Consider the following 20,333-nt stretch of genomic DNA (forward strand, 5'->3'; position numbering starts at 1 on the left):
CTGATTCTGAGCTGAAATAAGTAGCTGCAATTTCAGAATAATAATTGAAATGGCAAACTGTTTTGAAAATTTGATAAGAGGGGTTAAGAGTTGTTGTAAAATGATTCCCAAAATTCCTCAAAAATAAATAGCTCATAATACAACAATCGGTCACCATATAGGCTTATGAAAAGTGTCAAGTATTCTACTCCCAGAAAAGTTGCTGTTTAAAGTTCTTCGAAAAAAACTGTTCTCTAAGTTAGCAAATCCTCCTTTCAGGAAAACAAGTTGAAAATCCTTCTTGGACAACATTCCTGATTCATAACAACTGTTAATACATTGGAAACAGATTGGTTCTGTCACAGATGTCTTTTTCCTCTTACAGTCATACAAAAACACTGGGAAAACAGCAAAGAACTCAAACACTGCTTGGTAGATTTTGCATCTTGCAGTCTTGAAATTTTCAAGTGACATTTTTAAGAATACAATTTTATGCTGAACAAAATGTTTTTTGCTAAGCATGCTGGGTTATGAGATAAATTGACTTTTGTTTTAAATAGTTTAAAAAGTTTTCTCAATTTTAATCACTCCTGAACACATTTTGATTAAAAAAAAAAAAAAGCACCAGACTTTACAGATAAATTCTAATGTATCTTTTCCTTTACATTTTAATGAAAAAACTTAAACCAATACTTACCAGCTTCTGCTGTTCGTCCTGATATCCAATCTGATGATATGCTACCTGCCATGTTTACTGCTAACACATAAAATTCATACTCTGTGAATGGCTCAAGGTCAGAAACTGTGGTACTGGTCTGCGGTGGAGCTAAGGCATTTTCATTAGCAGACTCCAAAACTGGTTGAGGGCTGAGCCACCCACTGCTTTGGAAAACACGAATTTCAGGAGGAGGTTCGTTATCAAATGGTTTTACTTTTTTTCTCATATAAAGTTCATATCTTATGATTATACCTAGGAAAGAAAAAGAAAGAAAAAAGTCATCATAGAATCACAGGATGGCCTGGGTTGAAAAGGACCTCAACTATCATCTAGTTTCAACCCCTCCTGCCAGTGGCAGGGCCACCAACCACTAGACCAGGCTGCTCAGAGCCACATCCAGCCTAGCCTTAAATGCCTCCAGGGATGAGACATCCACAACCTCCCTGGACAACCTGTTCCAGTGCATCACCATTCAATGAGTTGAGAGCCTTCTCCTAACATCTAACCTAAACCTCCCTTGTCTTAGTTTAAAACTATTCCCCCTTGTCCTGTCACTATCAACCAGTGTAAACAGTCATTCCCCCTCCTGTTAATTAATAAAGTAACAGGAAAAAAATTGCATTTAATCTGTTTCTGCAGTGCTATTAAAAGAACAACACTAGTACATTTAAAATTCCTAATTATTAGAAGAGTTAATATCATAAAACTTATAGCATAAAATGTCTCACAGAATAAAGCGCACACACATAAACCTCTATAATTTGTCAGCCAAACACTCACTTTAAGATTTCTTGCATTAAGCTAATTTCTACTTAGTACAATTTGGGCATTTGATAATAAACACCTGAATTAAGAGAACATTTTTATTTTTTAATTTATTTTTATATAACAGATAAGAATTTTGAGCGACAGTTAAATGCTAATTTTTCAGAATCAACTACTTAATAGCAGTGGTACATGTGGAAAATTTCCATCAGAGTATACGTTTTACTCATTTGGGAAGAATCTCACCCCTTTGGAAAAAAAAACTTCATTATGCTATGAAGAGATGCATGATCTTAGGTGGATCTAGGAAGCAGCCTAGCTCCAAAAACAGAGTGCAAGAGAGTTGACTAGAAGTTTTCAAAATAAGAGATGTAGTGAAGTCAGAAGATAGATAATTTCTGTAATATATTCATGCATGAAATCTGAGAGGTGGTTTAGGAGAAAAAAAAAAAAACAAAAAAACTCTTCCCTTGTCTTTTACAAAGACCCACAAATCTAACCCAACATTCAAAAGAGATGTAAAAGGATTGCTTAAAACTTCCTATGCAGGCCATTGTGCACAAATAAAGGCTGTGAAGGAAAGCACAGATCTCTCATGATTTATGTTAAGATGCAAGAGTATCCACAGCAATTTTCAAGACCCATATAGTAAGAATAGCCTCTCTAAACGCTTAAAAGCATTCTTACGCAGGCGTCCTCCCTGTCTAACCTGTTAATAGCCAGCAAGTAAGATATTTGAACAGCTCCCCATACAGCTCAGTGAATAGAGAAATACATTCATTTTGTGAAGACACAAAAAGGTTTGCTTTAGCATGTATAAATATCTGTGCCTGTAAATGGAAGTTCACAAAGCTCAATTGCACATATATTGAAAGATAAAGTGTTTACTAGTAAAATCTGTGGCATCACAAAAGTATCTTACAACATCTGTGTTCTCAGATTCAAAAGCCTAAAATATTATTAGGCAAGTTAGACCAGCAACTCTTGGCAATGGCCTAATCCCTAACAAAGTTACATTGGTAATAGAATTAGTTACTACACATGACGGATGGTTTTAAAGTAGACTTCTCTGCTAATCCTTAGATTTCTTTTTCATAACTGTTGCCTGCTTATTTATGCTTTATATGGCAATACTGTCACATCTGTCTGAACCCAGCAATCTGGCAAATTAGGAAAAAATTAATTTTACTGTAGATGTTTAAGTATGTGATTTTTCATTGCAGCAGATGCCACTAAGGGCTAAATCCTGGATCCAACAAATTTAGTTGGAGCTTTGGACTCCAAAATAAAAATAAAAAGAGACTCGAAAAATATATTTAGTGGCATCAGACAGGCAAATTCAGATGATGCTTTACCTTATTCTCAGTTTACGTCACACAGATTAGAATAGTCTAAACCAATCTGCAAACATACTTTGTCCTTCTTTGTAAAATCTTTGATTTATGAAAATAAATGTATGTCCTACCATTTGGCTTCTCAGGTGCTGACCATTCCACAGACAGTTCTGTAGAGCTGATGTTTTCTATCACCGGTGGTTGCAGGCCTTCTGGAGGAGCCTGTGCAGTAATTACTGTCACTGGCTGGCTCTTTAAGCAACCTCCACTAGTACAAGCTTGTACAGAAAAAACATACTTTGTAAATGGCATGAGATTCCAAATAATTGCTGAAGTTTCTAAGCCTTCATATTGGCCACAAGGCTGAAGATCAACCAAGACAGTACATGTCAAAATGTATTTGTCTATGGGCCCAGAATCATTTGAGGGGGTTGTCCAGTAAAGCAAAGCAGAGTGGTGACTAACAGGAAAGACGGGATTTAAATGCAAGCTTCCTGTAGGTGTCCCAGACTTGGTTCTGTATGTCACCGAGGCACTTCTAGTAAAACCATGTATATTGCTGGCTTGGACATAGTAGGAGTAGAAGGTATATGGAGATAAAGCAGTATCGATGAAGGTATGAACACCTAAAACAAACAGGTGAAAAGAAAATTTTCAGTCTAGCGCATTGAAAAATAAATCTTATTTTGCATACTTATAGTCTCTCCAGCAAGCTCAAGGTGTAAGATATTTCTGCATGTTTGCATGCTCTGCCTGAGATCACTATGATTGCTGTAACTTCTCAACTTCCAATTTTAATATTCCACCGCACACGGGCATCACTAGAGATATAATATTTCTGCAGAATTTCTCCTAGTTCCTGCTTTAATCATGAACACAATTAATGCAATTATCTTAGTAATTGTTTGCTTGGGAATAGTGCTGATTTATATTTTAAAGGATTAATGTTAATGGATCTGATGTAGAAACAGAATACAAAAACATTGTGAATTTTTACACTTTTGTTTTTTATTTATTTTATAGCGTAAGACCAAATCTTTCACCTTTCTCTGTCTCCACTTCCTCACTTCCAAAATAGTGCTTAACATTTCCTTTGTAAAGCACATGATCTTAGATAAAAAATGAAACAGAAGTGCAAATAATTATTTAATAGGTATAACCTGAAGTCTGTATTTACCTTCCTCACTCTCCATTACTCTAGACAAGCTTTATAGCAGCCATGACCACAAATACCTCCTGAGCAAGCCACAGAAGCAGTTACGCATCTTGGTCAATGCCCAGCCATGGCATGATAGGAATTTCTACTGATTAATACCACCCATGGTTTTCTTCAATAAATAGTGAACAGTGAGCAACTGGCTACATGCTAGAGCATGAATGCTCTTAAGCTTCTTCAAAGCAAATGGAGCACACGCAGCTATTCTAAGTCCTCTCTGTAGATCTGCACTGGCAAGACAGTCCTGGGTACAACTTCACAACAATCAGAAAATAATTTGTATTGTTAACTATTCAAACCATAGTACAAAAGCAGCAGCATCAGCCCAGTAATTGCTCACAGTGCTTCAGCAGCACCGTGATCACAAAACGTATCACTGGAGTTCAGCAGTAAAGGGATTAGGCAATCTCTGATACTTCAGGCCAGTTTCCAAAACGGCCCCAACAGCAGCAGTGGTGGTTTACTGTGATATCTGTGTGCACTGCAAGACTTTGGATTGAAACTGGCAAAATTATTCAGTGCTGATCAGCAACTAATCACTGTCTGGTAAACTTTATTTCAACAGGAGTACAGGCTAGATAAAACTGGATAAAAATAATAAAAATTGAAGGTTCTACATTTCTTGGGCAAACAACCTGCCATCTACAGAGCAACATTTTTAAGTAATTAGGATCACTGTGATTTGAAGTTAGAACCAGAAGTAACTTTGCTTTTCAACCACGTGTTAGAGGAAGAATTTCACATTATCCTCAAGACAGGTTGATATATACTAAGCCTCTGATTTCTGATAGAAGTTAACAAAACAATGTTTTAAGTGGTCATTCTGCAATACTATCAACACAATCTCCAGGCCTCCAGGCTAATTTAGAAGATTATTCTTGATTTTCCATGTGAAATTCAACGTTTCTATAAGACTCTCCTTTGGTTATAAGATAATGTTTGTCCAGATGCACTCACAGAGCATTTCATATGCATTAGAAATTCTATGCTACACTGAGAAAAAAGTAAAAAAAAATAAAAAAATAAAAAAAAGCAATATCAAAAGTTCTGATGGCATTAACAAAATATTTTATGGCATTCAAATACCAGCAGATGAATTTACATCACTAATAAGATGGATTACCAGAAAATGTAAAAAAAAAAATTCCTTTTAAATTAAATCATTGTTTTCACAAATTAAAAATTTTGTTACACAGAAATATGCTCATCTCATTCATTATCCAGCTAAGCACATTCAGAATTTTTTACCCTTACAGTATGTAAGTGCAGTTACGAATTAACATCAACAATGTACTCTGAGTTTCAAGTATGTTACAGAACAGAGACATATGACAGCAAAATATAATCTTGAAATGACTTCCAACTTTTACTCTATTTATATTAAAGAAGTTGACATATTTTCTATTAGCACTACAAACTTTTTGTAATGATTCTTTCTATCCTGTCACTTGATCCCATGCACGCATTTCACATCCTTCTTCACAGCATTACACTACAAAGTGTCCAGTCAAGCATAAGCCACACACAGTAATCAATTGTATCAAAACAGAATGAATCAGAACATAAAACAAACAGACAGAAGAAAACATTTTGTAAGCTAAACAATTTGTCCTTCCACTGAAAAAAAAAAAAAACCCTACTTTTCCCTTTTATTACAGGGTAAGTATCAATAATGAGAAAAACTCAACTTCTTTAAAGCACTAATGCTCCACTGGAAGGAAAATGCAACAAAGCAGCTGCAAACTGGGAAATCAAAGTCTAGCTATATTAAAACACACCTGTTCTTTTAAAAAGCACTTGTATACAGTATTACATAAAAACAGGATCCAAATCCATCTCCTTTTCTTTGATAAGAGGATCAATACTAGCACAAAATGGCCTTTCCAGTTATGACAGAGTGCCAAATCCTTGAGGATTGCCTTCTGAGGATCTCTTTGCAAGCCTCAACATGAGAGAAGTGGTGCTGCAAAAGGCAAATCAGGAGATACACTGATAGCTCAACAGAAGGTGCTAAAAGTAAGACCTCAAAAAGCTTTCCTAATCTGTTAACAGTTTAAAAACAGGAGGATGAAAAAAATAAAAGAGTTTAAGCATTTTATGGGCACTTCCATTCACTCTAATTCTTTTTGGAGCCTATGTGTTCTTGCACAGAATGCTTTTAGTAAGTTTGTTCCTTTGGATTGAAAAGTAAAAAAAAAAAAAAAAAACACTATTGCGATTATGTGCAACTCACTTTGCTGATTTTAGACCAGAGTGCTCGTTTCTTTCATGGAAAAATAATAAAAACCACCAACTAAAGAAAGACAGAGTAATGTACTCAAAACCAAGAAGAATGATGATGACAAAGCAGAAACAAGAAAATGTATACATACATTTAAAGCAATACAAGTGTACGCACAAAAACTTACTGTAAGGGTAGTAGTCTTCAGCTGTATAAATTTCTGCCTCATCCCTATATAACAGGTAAATAAGGTGATTAGAATTTGGAGAGTCAGGGGAATTCCATGAGAGACTGATAGCAGAGGAATTGAGAACTTCTCCTGTAGGAGGCGGTTGCTGGAATGGAGCTAGAACACATACAAAAACAGAGTATTTAACAAGGTAGGTAACCAGCAGCCACACAAATAAACTACAACAAAAAGAAAGTGGCATATAAAATATGGTTCTCTTTAAGCTTTTTTCTTTAAAGAAAAGCTTTTATGGAAGCATACCTTTGCTCAGGAAAGAATTTCAAATAAATTGAACTGAGCCATCCAAATGGTCTCCATGAAAGCTTTTTATCCAAGTACAAACTTAAGTATTCAAACAAATGACAATTATGAATAATTCCTACCTCTTCCTACCTCCAAATTAAAGCACATACACCACAATTTTCCAGACTTTTTTCTTTTTTTTTTTTTTAAATACTTTTCACAATCTCCATAAGGAGGAACATACCTTTATCTTGTCTTTTTTTTTTTTTTTTTTTAAAGGATTAATTCCATTTTAGTATAAGCAAGGAATAAACATCTTCTAATAGAATAGAAATGGAATCTCTAACTAAGTACATATTTTACTAACGTGTTGCAATAAGCCTATCTAATTAAGTGACATAAAACAATGGGGCAAATTGTGAAGGTTATTAAAGCAATTCACTTCTATTTCAATGAAATTTAAATCAATGAGAGTGAGGCATCTTAACATTTTAACAAATAGGTAGGTTTGAGATTCTTATTTACCAAAATATTACTCTAGCATCTCTATTAACTATAGAAAAAGTACTACTTAATTGCACAATTATCAATAAAGAGAAAAACAAGTTTGGAAATCACTACCCAAGTCTCGCAGAATTAGAAAGAGAAATAAAAGTTTTTGGCATGTCAGCATTAGAAACATATAGCTTATTCATTTTTCTCCATTTATAAACTATCATAATCTAAATTATGTGGATATTTGTTTAATATATACAGTTCAAGAAAGCATAATTAAAAATCTATTCAGGCAAAATAACAGAGGAAAAGACACACAAAATGACATAAGTACTGCAATTCACACAAGTGATAGCTGTAGAGAATTATGCTGATGGGTCTTATTACGTATGGGTTTTTCTTATATACCTAAAATAACAGTTGAAATTCCTTATTTAAAATAAAATAATGAAAAATCTATTTCCTACTGAGGTCTATCAGCCAAGAAATTGCAGAAAATATTTCAAGAGTTCATTGGATTGAAGAGAGCAAAATCTTTATCTCCCATTAGAAAGAATATGTTGTTTCACTGCAAATCTACAGCTTTCGATTTCAGCTGAATTAAGAAGTGTTAGCTTTATAGTGATAGCAACTTAGATTTGCACCTGTAATTAAAATGAACAAAATACTGTGTTACAACACTAAAAATCACACATACCAAAGCAAGGCAAAGCTCCACTTCTCTACATAATGTATGAGGGTTGCTCTGAAAGTAGTGCCTCCTATTTTATTATGCTGGCCCTCGACACTGAAGGCAGATGTTGGTGGTATGACAATAGAGACTGAACCTTCCCAACAGTGTTCCATTACATGCTATTACCTTGTAATAGATGGCAGCAGAGGGGCACTCTCACAGAATGGCACGCGACAAGAAAGTGCACACAAAGCAAGGAGTGTCAATGAATTTCTCCATGCAAAAAAAAAAAAAAAAAAAAAAGGCACCCACTGACAAGAGTTAACACTAGCTGAGTGTTTTTGTAGATCAAACAGTGGATGTGAGCACAGTGAGATGGTGGTGGGTAGTTCAGCAGTGGCAACAGTGGCCTGAAAGGCATGCCTTGCTCTGCACGGCCATGCGGATTTTTACAAACACAGTATGCAGGCTCTTGTTCATTGCTGGCAAAAATGAATAGCCAATGGTAGTGACTACACTGAAAAACAGTGTTTTGTAGCTGAGAATTTTCTGTATCAAACACTGCTTTTGTGGTCTTTGCATCTCTTGTCATTCCCATGGAAAAAAAAAATAGGAGGCATTACTTTCAGAGCAACCTAAGTAGTTTGGCATTAACATTCAGAAGACAGCATTTGCTATATCACTTATGTCCAGAAGAGGACTCTGCTTGTCATTTAGAATACTGCCTGATGTATTTTTCTAACAAAATCTATTATATTATTTATCTACATCATGTTATTATTAATCAATTTTATAGTTGAACTGCAGTTGACCTTTATCCAATGTATATCTCAACATAAATAATTAGGTTGGTTTATGTTTTTAAAGCACTTTGAGGATGAATAGCATCACAGAAATCAATGTATTATTATTACACGTACAAATGAAACTTCTCAACATTTTTGTAAAGAAACAAGCTAACAGCACACACTGAATAGATACTATATGTACTACAGAAGAGTAACGTAAGAAACAGAACAAAACTGTTTTTAACAATAGTCTTAGAGAGCTATCACCTCTGGAAACAGATCTGACTTTTCACTCTATTTATATTATTGTGCATTCTGCAATCTGCAATGCACATTATTTAAAATTCAAATGTATTTACAATCCAAATTCAAGCAGGAATCAAAGAGTCCCTGTAAACAAACTCTTTGTGCATATACCAGATCTGCTTGCAAGTCTATAGTACACATATATTACAAAGATATATCACATGTAACCACCTATGCAGAATACATGTCATGAAAGAAGATTGAGAAACACACAGAAATTGCTTGGGAACACCTAAACCTGTTGTTGCATTACACATGGCTTCTTGTGCTAACTTGCAATACAATCAGTCATGTCATTATTAATTAGGTCTGCTGATGGAAGTTACCAATTACCATCTCTAGAGTATCTCATTCAGTGGTTATGAGAATTTTTAAGACTGAGCTTTTAACTGCATATGACAGTCAAGTGTGCCACAACAACGCAGAACAACTTTTTCATTCTTAGCACAGGTCCCAATCAGAGTTTGTCACTGTATAGTATTGTCCCTCAAAGCTCGGAATTAAAGACGACTCAAAAAATGAGTTTTCTTATTACATATAATGCTTTTGCTCTCCTGTAAAATCCCTGCCATCAAAAAGACAGTGCACCACCAGTGAGCAACGTGAACATTTCATTTTGACACAAAGTCTTGCCACCTCTTCAAATCCAGACACACAGCAAGGACAAAAGAACAGATGTTGCATTGCAACATGACTCTTTACACTTTGTGATCAGGCCACCAGCACAACATTAGCCAAACCTCATACACCCCAGTTTACAATGCTCTGATCATATCATGTATTTTCCCACTGACTGAAAAAAAACAAAACCTGCATGAGGACATAGGCAAAGTTATGCTGCACTGAGGACCAGATTTTTAATTAACTTCAATTTTTCTGTTTTTTAGACCTTCTGAAGGCAGCAGGTCTTCTGATTCCTGTCAAAGGAAAAAAAAAAGGGGGGGGGGCTACTTAACTGTAAGTTGTACAAATATTTTTGCATTCATGAGATTAAAAGGAGAATTCTTCCTTTGTCACTGAAAAGAAAGCACTAGAAAGTGGAAGGAACCTATAGGTTACCTCTCAAGTAGGTTAGAACAACAAGTGAGCTGCATGTGTGACATGGAACATTCTGTACATGCAACAGAAAAGGTTCCTAAGATACTGACAGCAGAAAATACAAACTTACGGGGCAAGAAATAGGGAGGAAAAAGAGTCAGACCCAGTTTTAGTACTGATGAACTAATTTTACACTTCTTTATTCAATAAATAAGCATCAATTTGAAAGATGCTTTTAAGGCCTAACATCCACTTACTTTTACTGCAGCCAAATAGGTTGTGGACATCCAAATTACTGGCATCCGGAACACAGTTGTCACATTTCAAGCCAGTTACAAATTGTTTACAAACACATTGTCCAGTAACAAGATGACAAGTACCACTAATGGCTCCTGCAGGATGACAATTACAGTGCTGACATCTATAAACAAAAGCAAACCAAGGAATTGATCAAAACACATTAACACTTCAATTAAGCACAGTAGGGTTTTGTTTAAAAGATTCTTGTGTGACACAATGAAAAAAAATCATAAAAAGTTAAGTAGCCTGAGACACAGCAGAAAATCCATTAGCCTAATAGAAATAAAAGTAATTTTTAAAAGTTGCACACATTAAAAATTAAAATCTCAATGCCAGAATGATATTTTGATCTATATGAAATCTGCTCAGAATTAAAGCTCTATCAAATGCATAGTAATATTTGGTAATAACTACATTACACACTCAGTCCTGCAGTGCTTTCATGTACAATGTTTCCAGCACAAAGTTTAGGGTAACACATGTGGTCAGATTTACTGGTTCCTGCACAAAACATCTGCTTTAATGAAAGCCTGGTTTTTGCTAAAATGAGACTAATTTCAAACAGAAGCAACTTGAAGGAGGAAAAAAAAAAAAAAAACAGCAAATGAAGGAAAAAAAAATGTGAAGACAAACGCTGAGAAAAACTGATTAAAAAAGCAAAAATAAGCAAAGTAGGAGAAACGTGAATATTTTAACAGAAAGCTCATTTTATTTGCTGCCTGAAAGACAAAATTGAAAATAATTGAAGTGAATATTTAACTAGATGGTTAAATTAATCTATATGTGTAATAAAAATAAATAAAAGCATCTGCTCATACAAATACTAGATATCAATTCCGTAAGTCTTCCTGGTAAAAGTAGAGTACTTTCTGGAATAATTTTTGTGTTGGCTTTTGCATGTGGGACCTCTCATGATCAACTTGATTTTCCACTTGGTATACTATTTATTTATTGACACACATCCAAAGCAGGAAAACCAAGGTCTGATTGTACAAAAATATTGAAAGACTTGCAAAACCCCAGAAATTAAGCAAAGCATTTATTCTTTACCTCAAATACTATTCTTCTACTCACTAGAGACTGCCATTATTAGCCATAGCAGTAGAAATTAACAGTGGCAAATAAAACACTGCATTTTAAAATATAATTAAATTGGGATTTAAGAGAAATAAACTGAAAATACTTTGTAAAATCAATCTTGGAGAAATTTTAGACTGTGCAGTGCAGCTAAAACATACTGGAAAATCTACACTACTCTTGTCCTAAGCTGCAAAAGTCACTTCACAAACAAGCAGCATTGGTCTTAAGGGAATCTTAAATTATTCTGGGTGCTAGGTCCCAAGATGTCTCTGGAAGAACCCAAGGGAGAGGCAGTCATGCCACATCCACTCTGTTAAGGTCAGACTAGAGTTTATTCTCTAATGTTCTTCCCTTGGCCAGTTTCACCAGATATGAGGAGATAGGTGGTGGTGCCCTTACACAAGTTACTTTACTATTTTTGCAGTCATCACCATCACCTTGGCCTATCTCCTTCTGTCTGTAAGGAGGTAGAAGGGAAAGTGAGTTCAGTTGTGACTTAGGTGTCGGCTTTATAAGGCAAGCAAAAAAGGAGGGGAGGGTGGAAAGTGTTTTCACATTAGGACACAAAAATTCAGGTCAATAATCAGTGAAATAGACATTAAATGTGACAGATTTTTAAACAAGTTTAAGAAAACTCTTCACATATATTTCCTACCCATCACAGAGCTCTCTGTATTAGAGTTCCTTTACTCCACAGCAGCTCGTGCTGTGTGATCTCCTGGGTAATCATTCAACACCCTTAAAAAGGCTGATAAAAGCTAAAGCTGCAAAATAAGCTGCAAATTTGTTTTATGGACTAATATCCCTTTGGGAATAAATAAAATACATTCTCTCTTGGAAACCACTATTCTGTAGTTTGCTCTCTTTTATAGTCAAGAGAAAAGGGCAATTTTTTTCATACTGTATTAAGTCCTTTCATCTGTAGACAGCATTTCCAAATCCCCCTTCAAATAGAGGTTTTGTTTAGACTATTTAAACACCATGACTTTAAAAAAATGGTTTAGTTGGAGGGAAAAAAAGACAATTATTTGCTCAGCAAGACAGCATTTTATAATTTCTTTATTTCATTATGTGATGACATTTAGTATGTATAGTTTGGGGGTGAGAGGTGATTAACAAAATTATCTCGATCTCTAAACACTAAGAGACAAGTTTCCCTTCCCACACTCCTGTGCATTATCGCACCTCTTATGATTAAGGGCCTCCTGAGTATTCCAGTTTTCATTATCATTCACACAAGACAATCAAACTCACATACACATACATTCACAGAGCTCAGTAATACTTTTCACTGCCTGACAGGGTGGGGCTGTCGCTTTTCACTTGAAATAGTTCCACTCCTAGAAAAAGCGTAGGCTCTCCGTCTCCCTCTATACAGAATTAAGGTCCTGATCTTGCTGACACCAAGCATGCATGGAACTGGATATGATGACAATTACCTGCACGCATTTTCAGGATCAAGATGACACATTTTCTTTAACTACAGAACTCTAGCACTGATTTTGTTTTTATGCACAGTTCATGATTCTGAGTAAGGATTAAGGATTCAGTCAATTAAGGACTGAAAAAATAATATTTTGAAACTTTCAAATGTGTAAGAAATCTTTCTGGCCTTGTTAAATGCAACTTCATTAGGATACTCTGAGTCAAATATATTTGCAATTTATTAAAATAGAATTATATATAATCAGGGAAAACAGACTTTTAAAACGTGGAAAGAGAAGTGTCAGGCCAAGATGAATTGCAATATTGATTTTGTGAGGATAAATGGCTTTTGTAATATTAATATAGAGAAACCTTTATTACATTGACTCTCTAGGTGCAGTTAGAGCGTCTCCAGCAATCTGTTTAAAATCTTCATTTTTCATCCTTATGGGAAAACCTCACTTGCTAAATGGATTTCATAAACAGTAATCCGTCAAGATATATATATATATACAGATAAACAATTTGTGATGCTCATTGACCAGTTCATTAAAGTAAACAATACTAAAGTATGGCTTTTCACAGGTGTACCAATAACCACAATTGTGGGTTCAGGACACTGCAACCAACCAGAATCTCTTAACTCACTGATTGTTGAGGAAATTATCTTTCATAAGCTGAAACGTACTAAAAAATATAGAATTTATTTTATCTTAAAACCACCACAGAAGAAATCAGCACACACATACATTCCTCTAAGACTCAGAGTTTTAAAGGCTCACAATTCCCACGTGTCACAACTTCTGCTTCTTTTCTTCTACTGTGCTAAGGCAGATACATCTTTGCCACTACTGATAACTCATATCCTTTTTATTCTACTACTGAAGAATCCTTAAAAGACACTTGGAACAGAATAGTTTCAATGGCTTCGCGGTATTACAAAGGAAAAAAAAAATAGCATACTGCTCTTTTTAAAAAGGTATTAACACTCAAAGAAATTGATTAAAATAGATTAACAAATGAAGACTTAAATTAACGTTTTCAGTGGACAAGTGGCTGTGCCTGAGGAATAGAGGTACACTGCCCAAGTAGATGCTAACCGAAAGGCAAGCGTACGCAACACAAGTTAATCATGTTAATATACTACTGGAGCAGTCTTCAATACCGTCATGAGGATTAAGTAGTATTAAGGCATTAAAGCCAACTCCAATTCATGATCCAGAACTATATGAACTTCCCTTTACAAGATGAGACTTATTTCCTATGTAGATATTTCTGTATTTTGAATTTCAGAGGACAGCTCAAAAGGCAAGTAATGGGAGATAAACATCTAGTTCAAAATCTAAGCCCTTAACTCATATGCTAAAACTGAGAAAAAAAAACATCTATTTCTAGTAACTGAAAAAAAAAAAAGATTAGTAATAATAACAAAAATATTTAAAAGAGAATGTGAATATTGCACTAATTTTATGTCTTACCATTAGAAATGACAGGAAGTGAAAATAGGAAGCCCTCATTCCTACAAATTACTTTATGACCATTAGCAGAAGCCTCTGTGACCCAACACAGTAAAAAAAAAAAAAAAAATTTAAAAGTCTTTTAATGAGATACAGTAACATAAAAGTGAAAGTGAAAAATCTGCAGAATAGCGTCAAGTATCTGCCAGACAAGACTGATAATCACTGCCTAAAAGCATGTCTACCCCACACTAGCTGGGGGGAAAGGAGCACAGGGGATGAATATTTTACACATTTTGCTTAAGTTTATGGGGTTTGATTTTTTTGTTTTGTTTATTTTTGTTTGGGGTTGGGTTTGTTTTTTTTTCAGTTTTGTTTGTTTCTTAAAGGGAAAAAAAACTAAGCATAAAAAAAGCTAACGCCATCAGTCTGCATGAAAATACGATAGCATGAGAGCTGTGCAATCTTTCTGGACAATATTTAAAAAGAAATTGAGATGGTGAGGATTAAGCAAAAAAAAAAAAAAAAAAAGACAACTCTGGAAGAGAAAGATAGAGCAATAGTTGGAATAACAATGCCTTACCTATAGATACATTTTACCCCTTACATTCCAGGGAATGTATCCATATAATTTCAGTGCATATAAAGACCCTGGGTACATAGATAAACAATTCATTCTGTGGCACATCAGTGCAGGAAAAGAATACGCACATTCAGAACAACAGATATTTAAGAGGAAAGGTGCTGCATTTCTACTGCTGCTGCCAAAAAAAAATTTGAAATTAAGGAATATCTGTAAAATTTTTAATTTTCCATTAAATCGTATGCCCGGAATTTTTCAAAAACATGCATGTATGGATGTAGATTACATTTCCTATATATAACTGAAAATAATTTATTATCCGCTGATTAACCTCTCACAAAACAATATGTCTTACAGAAGACACCACTGAACTGAAGTGAAACAATTACCAATAGCTCTAACATTAGACAATATTGGCATTACATAGCTATCATATTTGCTCTGCTCTAATCTGTGTCATAACTTTTTCTTATTTCAGCACATGTGAGCACAGAAAATGGCATAACTTACTCAAAGCACATGCAAGAATCCAGAAGATTAACGTTATGTTGAGCAACTACTTTTTGTCACTGAAAATGTAGAATAAGCTACTGTGACAAAAACATAGAGGATGCTTTAATTGAACCACAAAAAACACACACTCACCTCCCTGTGAAAGAGTCAAATCCAAAATGATGTTCTTTGCAGCGTTCACATGTCCGTCCCGTTACAGAGGTATCTTGGCAAATGCATTGGCCAGTTAGCTTGTCACACACCTGATTCACTGAGCCAGCTGTGTGGCACAGGCATGGCAGACAGCCAGTGACACTGGATGGAGAGAAATAAAAACCTAAAAAACAGAAGTAGCTTTGAGAATAGGCAGTAGAAGAACATAAGAAAAAAAAGTGAGCACATTGATTGTCTATAATATGCTCTATAATGAGCAGACTAACTTGTCTATAAGTGGGGATGAAACATCAGAACCATAGATTAGGTAATAAACACACACACCTCCAACCCAAAGCAACATAGTCTTCCTGCAGAGCAGAGCTCCTAAACCTCACTGGCACATTCTAAAAGTGTTATTCATCCTCTAATTGCTAATTCTGATTTTTTTGAAACGGAGCAAACCAAATTAGGGGAGGTCATTAGCATGGGAGGTCCATGGGAAAGTAAAGATCCAAAGGACATGAGAGGTACTAACAAATACACCACAAGCTGGAAACATAAGTAGTAGTATGAAAGAAAAGGCATTTGTCTACTCTAGTTTGATGCCACTCCTGACAGTGGTCAATATTACGGAGCTGCAAAGTAGGAGAGATGCACGTTTTCTTAAAGTCACTCAATTTTTTTCAGCCAGTGGTGGGCTGAACCCTTGGAATATGTGAATGTTTCTTACAAACACCTATATGTGGTCAGCATTATCAGATCCACATAAAAAATTTTTGACTCACACTAAAATTCTTGTACTCTACTCACAATCACAAAAAAAAATAGTAAATGGTTGAAAAAAAATGTTACTTATCTGCTATTAAAAAGCTTTCATTCTGAACCCTTTCTTTTCCCGTTTCAAATTATTTCAAATTATGAACTGAAACATTCAACTTTGCCTTCCACACAGTATGCTTCTGCCATTCTACTTTTCACCCTGTTCCCCTCACAAGCAATGTTTATTTTCTAACCTATTACAAATAAATACATTCATATAGACTATATATAGCTCCAAGATGGACACTGAAGAATTTGCAGCCTCACTTGAAATAACAAGTGATTTTTTAGCACAATTCATAGTGATGATGTACCATTTGTATAATCTATTCTTCTATGAACTCATTCCATTCTTACTAAATTCTTTTCTATATGCCACACGAGAAGACAATTCAAATAATTGAATACTAGTAAGAAATAAAATTATTTCTCCAAAATTATTTTCTTTTCTCACATGATTATCAATGTTTATTTCACAGAGCTTTTCAAACTGCTTTCAAGTTTCTTTCAGAGTAGTACAGTTGATTAAAAAAATATAGCAACGCATATGAGTTCAGCAAACAGTGATGATGCAATCTTAACTATCACTTGTCAGCAGCGAGTACCAATCTTCAAGCGCTGGTCCTAAGACAGGGCTATAAGAAATTTCTGGCTCTGTCAGCTTACTATTAGTTATTATTGCACAAATGAAAACTCATCCTTAGTCAAGAAGATATGCAGCTTTGCAAAGATTCCTCAGACACTTTCCCCATCTACAGATCAAGTTCAATCAGTTTCTCCACAGTCATATTCTCAGTTATTGAATCTTTTTCACTGTCCAATAACTTTCTGATGCCTTGTTTTATAACAAGGGGCCCAAAATTGTATTGTAAAATCTCGTATTGCCAACGGCCTTATTATTTATTTTCCTCTTACATGAGATTGCTTCATATATACACCCCTAGGGTGGTATTCTCTGACTTCACGGTGGTGTTGCACTGTGAGCTCATATCCAAATAGTAGAAGAACTAAACAAATTGAAAACATTAGAATTTTACTGCTCAAATCTTTGTTCAAGTTTAGCCTCTGATCCTCAGTGAGATAAATCTCAAGTGGACACTGAAGTGATATCAGTCTCCAGTTAACATACATCCGCATCATAAAAAAACCATGCTGTTGACACTTTATTCCAGAGAGGCCCCGAAGTGAGCCACCACAGAGACTGAATAGCTTGAAGTTATTAGTGAGGCAGCATGTATTATCTCATACTGCAGTTGTCTGCACAGTATAGTATTCATCCTGTGCATAAATAAGGAAAGACCATTTCCCAGCAATGTCACTCTTGAGCACAATGAACTACTCCACTCAGAGAACGTAACAGGAAGATAGGAAACAAGTTAAGCCTGGACTCCAGCAGAAGGTCAAAGTACTTCTTCAGAACCCAGTTTACAGCTGTAGTAAATGATAAGCACATGAGCTGAAACAGATTTTTGTCTATGAGAAATTTTGCATAAAATTAATGCCTAAGAAAAGATCATACTAAATAAGTAAGCCACATCTACTATGGAAATTAATTTCATCTGAGCAGGACTGATCAGTATAATGTATGTTGCTATTGTCACAGCAGAAAAAAAAAAACTGCAAAGAATCTATATTCTAACATTAAACAGCCTGGCTCTAATTTCTACCCTAATGTCATAATAGCCATACCACTGTAGAGGAGTAAATGATTTGGTATGATATTTTTATTATGATAATCTTCCACAGATGCTCTGAAAGTTTAACCATGTCTCCTGATAGATTAAAAATATGAAAGTAGCAATTAGTAATCGATTTTTAAAGTAAAAGTGAGGGGTGGGAAAACATGAGTTAGTCTACCTCTCAAAATATTTATAGGTAAATTAATTACCACAATTAATGTATAGGAAAAGATAAGAGAGGGTAACTAATACCGGTTGTCATAACTATTATTATTATTATTTACTTCCATCTCCTATAATTTGACAGGAAGGAGTAAGAAACAACTTAATGCAATCTTAATTTACAGCAAGGTTAGAAGGGCTCATAAAAGTTGCTTTATGAAGGATCCACCGTTGTATAAAAGAGCCAATTTCCAATTTTAAGACAGCCACTGCAAATCTCTACAAGATCTAAGTATATAGCTAGTATTATGCTTATTCTTTGTCAGATTTTTTTCCAATTCAACCATAACTGATCACATTTGTCAATCAAACACTCTTCAAAAGGAAGAATGAAAGTCACAGCAAAGTATTCATCTTCCTTTTTTAATCATAGTCATATTACTTCCCCCACTGTATATCTCATGAAAAAGAAACACCTGAAAAATTACTTAGCACATTTACATGCTTATCAACAACAGCAGTAGCACTCATTTCTTAACTACAGTCTGTGCTTCAAAATGTAATTAGCAACACTGACAACTTGGTCACTTCATGTTCGCTGGCCAAGAGAGGCAGTTTGTACAGAAAGCTTCATTATTCTATACAACAGATTCAAGATCTGTGATTTGTGTTAGACAGGATTTGTATGGAACAAACCCTAGTTGGCATGGAGCCACAACTGTGGAATAAGGCAGGGACAAACCATTCACTCCTATTCGGGATTAGAAAGATCAAGTTTCTACTACTGCAACCTTGGACATCTCAAAATGCAAGATAAAGTAAAACTGCATTTTTGTTGTTCAATTCCCTGTTAGAATCAATTTTTGCTGTCTTTTTAAATACTAGTTGAAACATATATGCAAGTGCACAGAAATCTGCCAAGAATATTACGTCTGTCAGAATACAATGCAAGACAGCAGGTCATGGATACAACAAAACAGATGCTGTACCTTTCTGAATGCTTTGAAAACAGTTTTGCAAAAGTGAAATTTCTCAAATAATTTCCTGAAGTTTTATTTGCTTTCAATTTGTCTCTGATGGCAACACTTCTTGCATTAAGATTTTAGTAACTTCTGGAAACTTCTCAAATTTTCTTGAGGTATACAGAAGATGAGATATAATCAGGAAGTTACTTCAAATAAGATTAAGTGTACAGGAGATATAAGTACATGAGTGGTTTAAAAAAAGACAAACTATATTCTACTAAAAAACTCAATGTTGAAATGCTCCAACAGCCTAAGAAATCCTCAGCATGCTATAGGGATGGATGCAAGTTTTCACTAATTACTGGTGTGCTTTTAACTATACTCTCTATATGTTCAGAGTGCATTTTCTTATCTTTGTCCTAAGGCAAATCCAAGGAAGTTTTCAGTGTACAAGAAGCCAATTACATTCTTCCATACTTCTACAACTGAATGCTAGTACTATAAACAGAAGAATTTACCATACCTAATAATATAATAATAAATAATTTTCTCCAAGTAGATACATATATGCAATTTACATAATAGAAGGCTACTGCAAGTTCTTTACAAAAGTTTTGAGTTTTACTCAAACTGGGAGTTTACAGTCATCTTTTCAAGACTTCATACTCCTATGATGTACAACCTTGTCCAAAATGATTCACCTCTCCTATTTAGTCATACTTTTCCACTACTACATTTTACTCTTTGTTGTTGCATTTTATCTTGTTTCCAGTTCTGATTTACCAAGACCTGCTAAGAATGACCTGCTAGGATAGTCTGAATTTCTACAAATTCCTGTTCTGTTTGTTGTTTTATTTTATTTTTTTCCATCTACTTGCTTCTAGCTAGCTGCCAGCAGTAAACAATTCACCACTATGTCACAACTTCCCAGACACAGTCAATCCTGCCTTATGTATAGTTCACTTGGAATACATAAACAAAGAATTTATATAAAATCTATATGCAATAAATCACTAAATCAGCTCAGACTAAGATCAACAATCTAAATGCTAGTGAAAATACCACAGTCAACTGCGCTACAGTAGAAGTAGCAGTGTTAAGGACCTAAACTTCCACCTAAATAAGAAAGCTCAATGTTCAGCACATATACACTTACACATGCTTCCTAGCTACTTTAAATATGGCTCTTACAGCAAGAGCTGTTGTAGAA

General features: G+C 34.9%; 1 protein-coding gene across 1 annotated transcript in view; it reads right to left on the bottom strand.

Moving 5' to 3' along the window:
* The window catches only part of USH2A (usherin), a 394,411-nt gene that overhangs the window by 292,054 nt on the left and 82,024 nt on the right, over positions 1–20,333 (bottom strand). The window contains exons 16-20 of the mRNA XM_042878308.1: positions 15,496–15,679; positions 10,263–10,426; positions 6,421–6,579; positions 2,928–3,422; positions 677–949 (exon numbers count right to left, since the gene is read on the bottom strand). Coding sequence (XP_042734242.1) covers positions 677–949; positions 2,928–3,422; positions 6,421–6,579; positions 10,263–10,426; positions 15,496–15,679 — 1,275 coding nt within the window. The remainder of the gene's footprint in view (positions 1–676; positions 950–2,927; positions 3,423–6,420; positions 6,580–10,262; positions 10,427–15,495; positions 15,680–20,333) is intronic.

This window comes from Lagopus leucura, unplaced genomic scaffold (genome assembly GCF_019238085.1).
Source record: "Lagopus leucura isolate 7727_CA_CO unplaced genomic scaffold, USGS_WTPT01 Super-Scaffold_73, whole genome shotgun sequence".
In the NCBI taxonomy this organism is placed as follows: domain Eukaryota; kingdom Metazoa; phylum Chordata; class Aves; order Galliformes; family Phasianidae; genus Lagopus; species Lagopus leucura.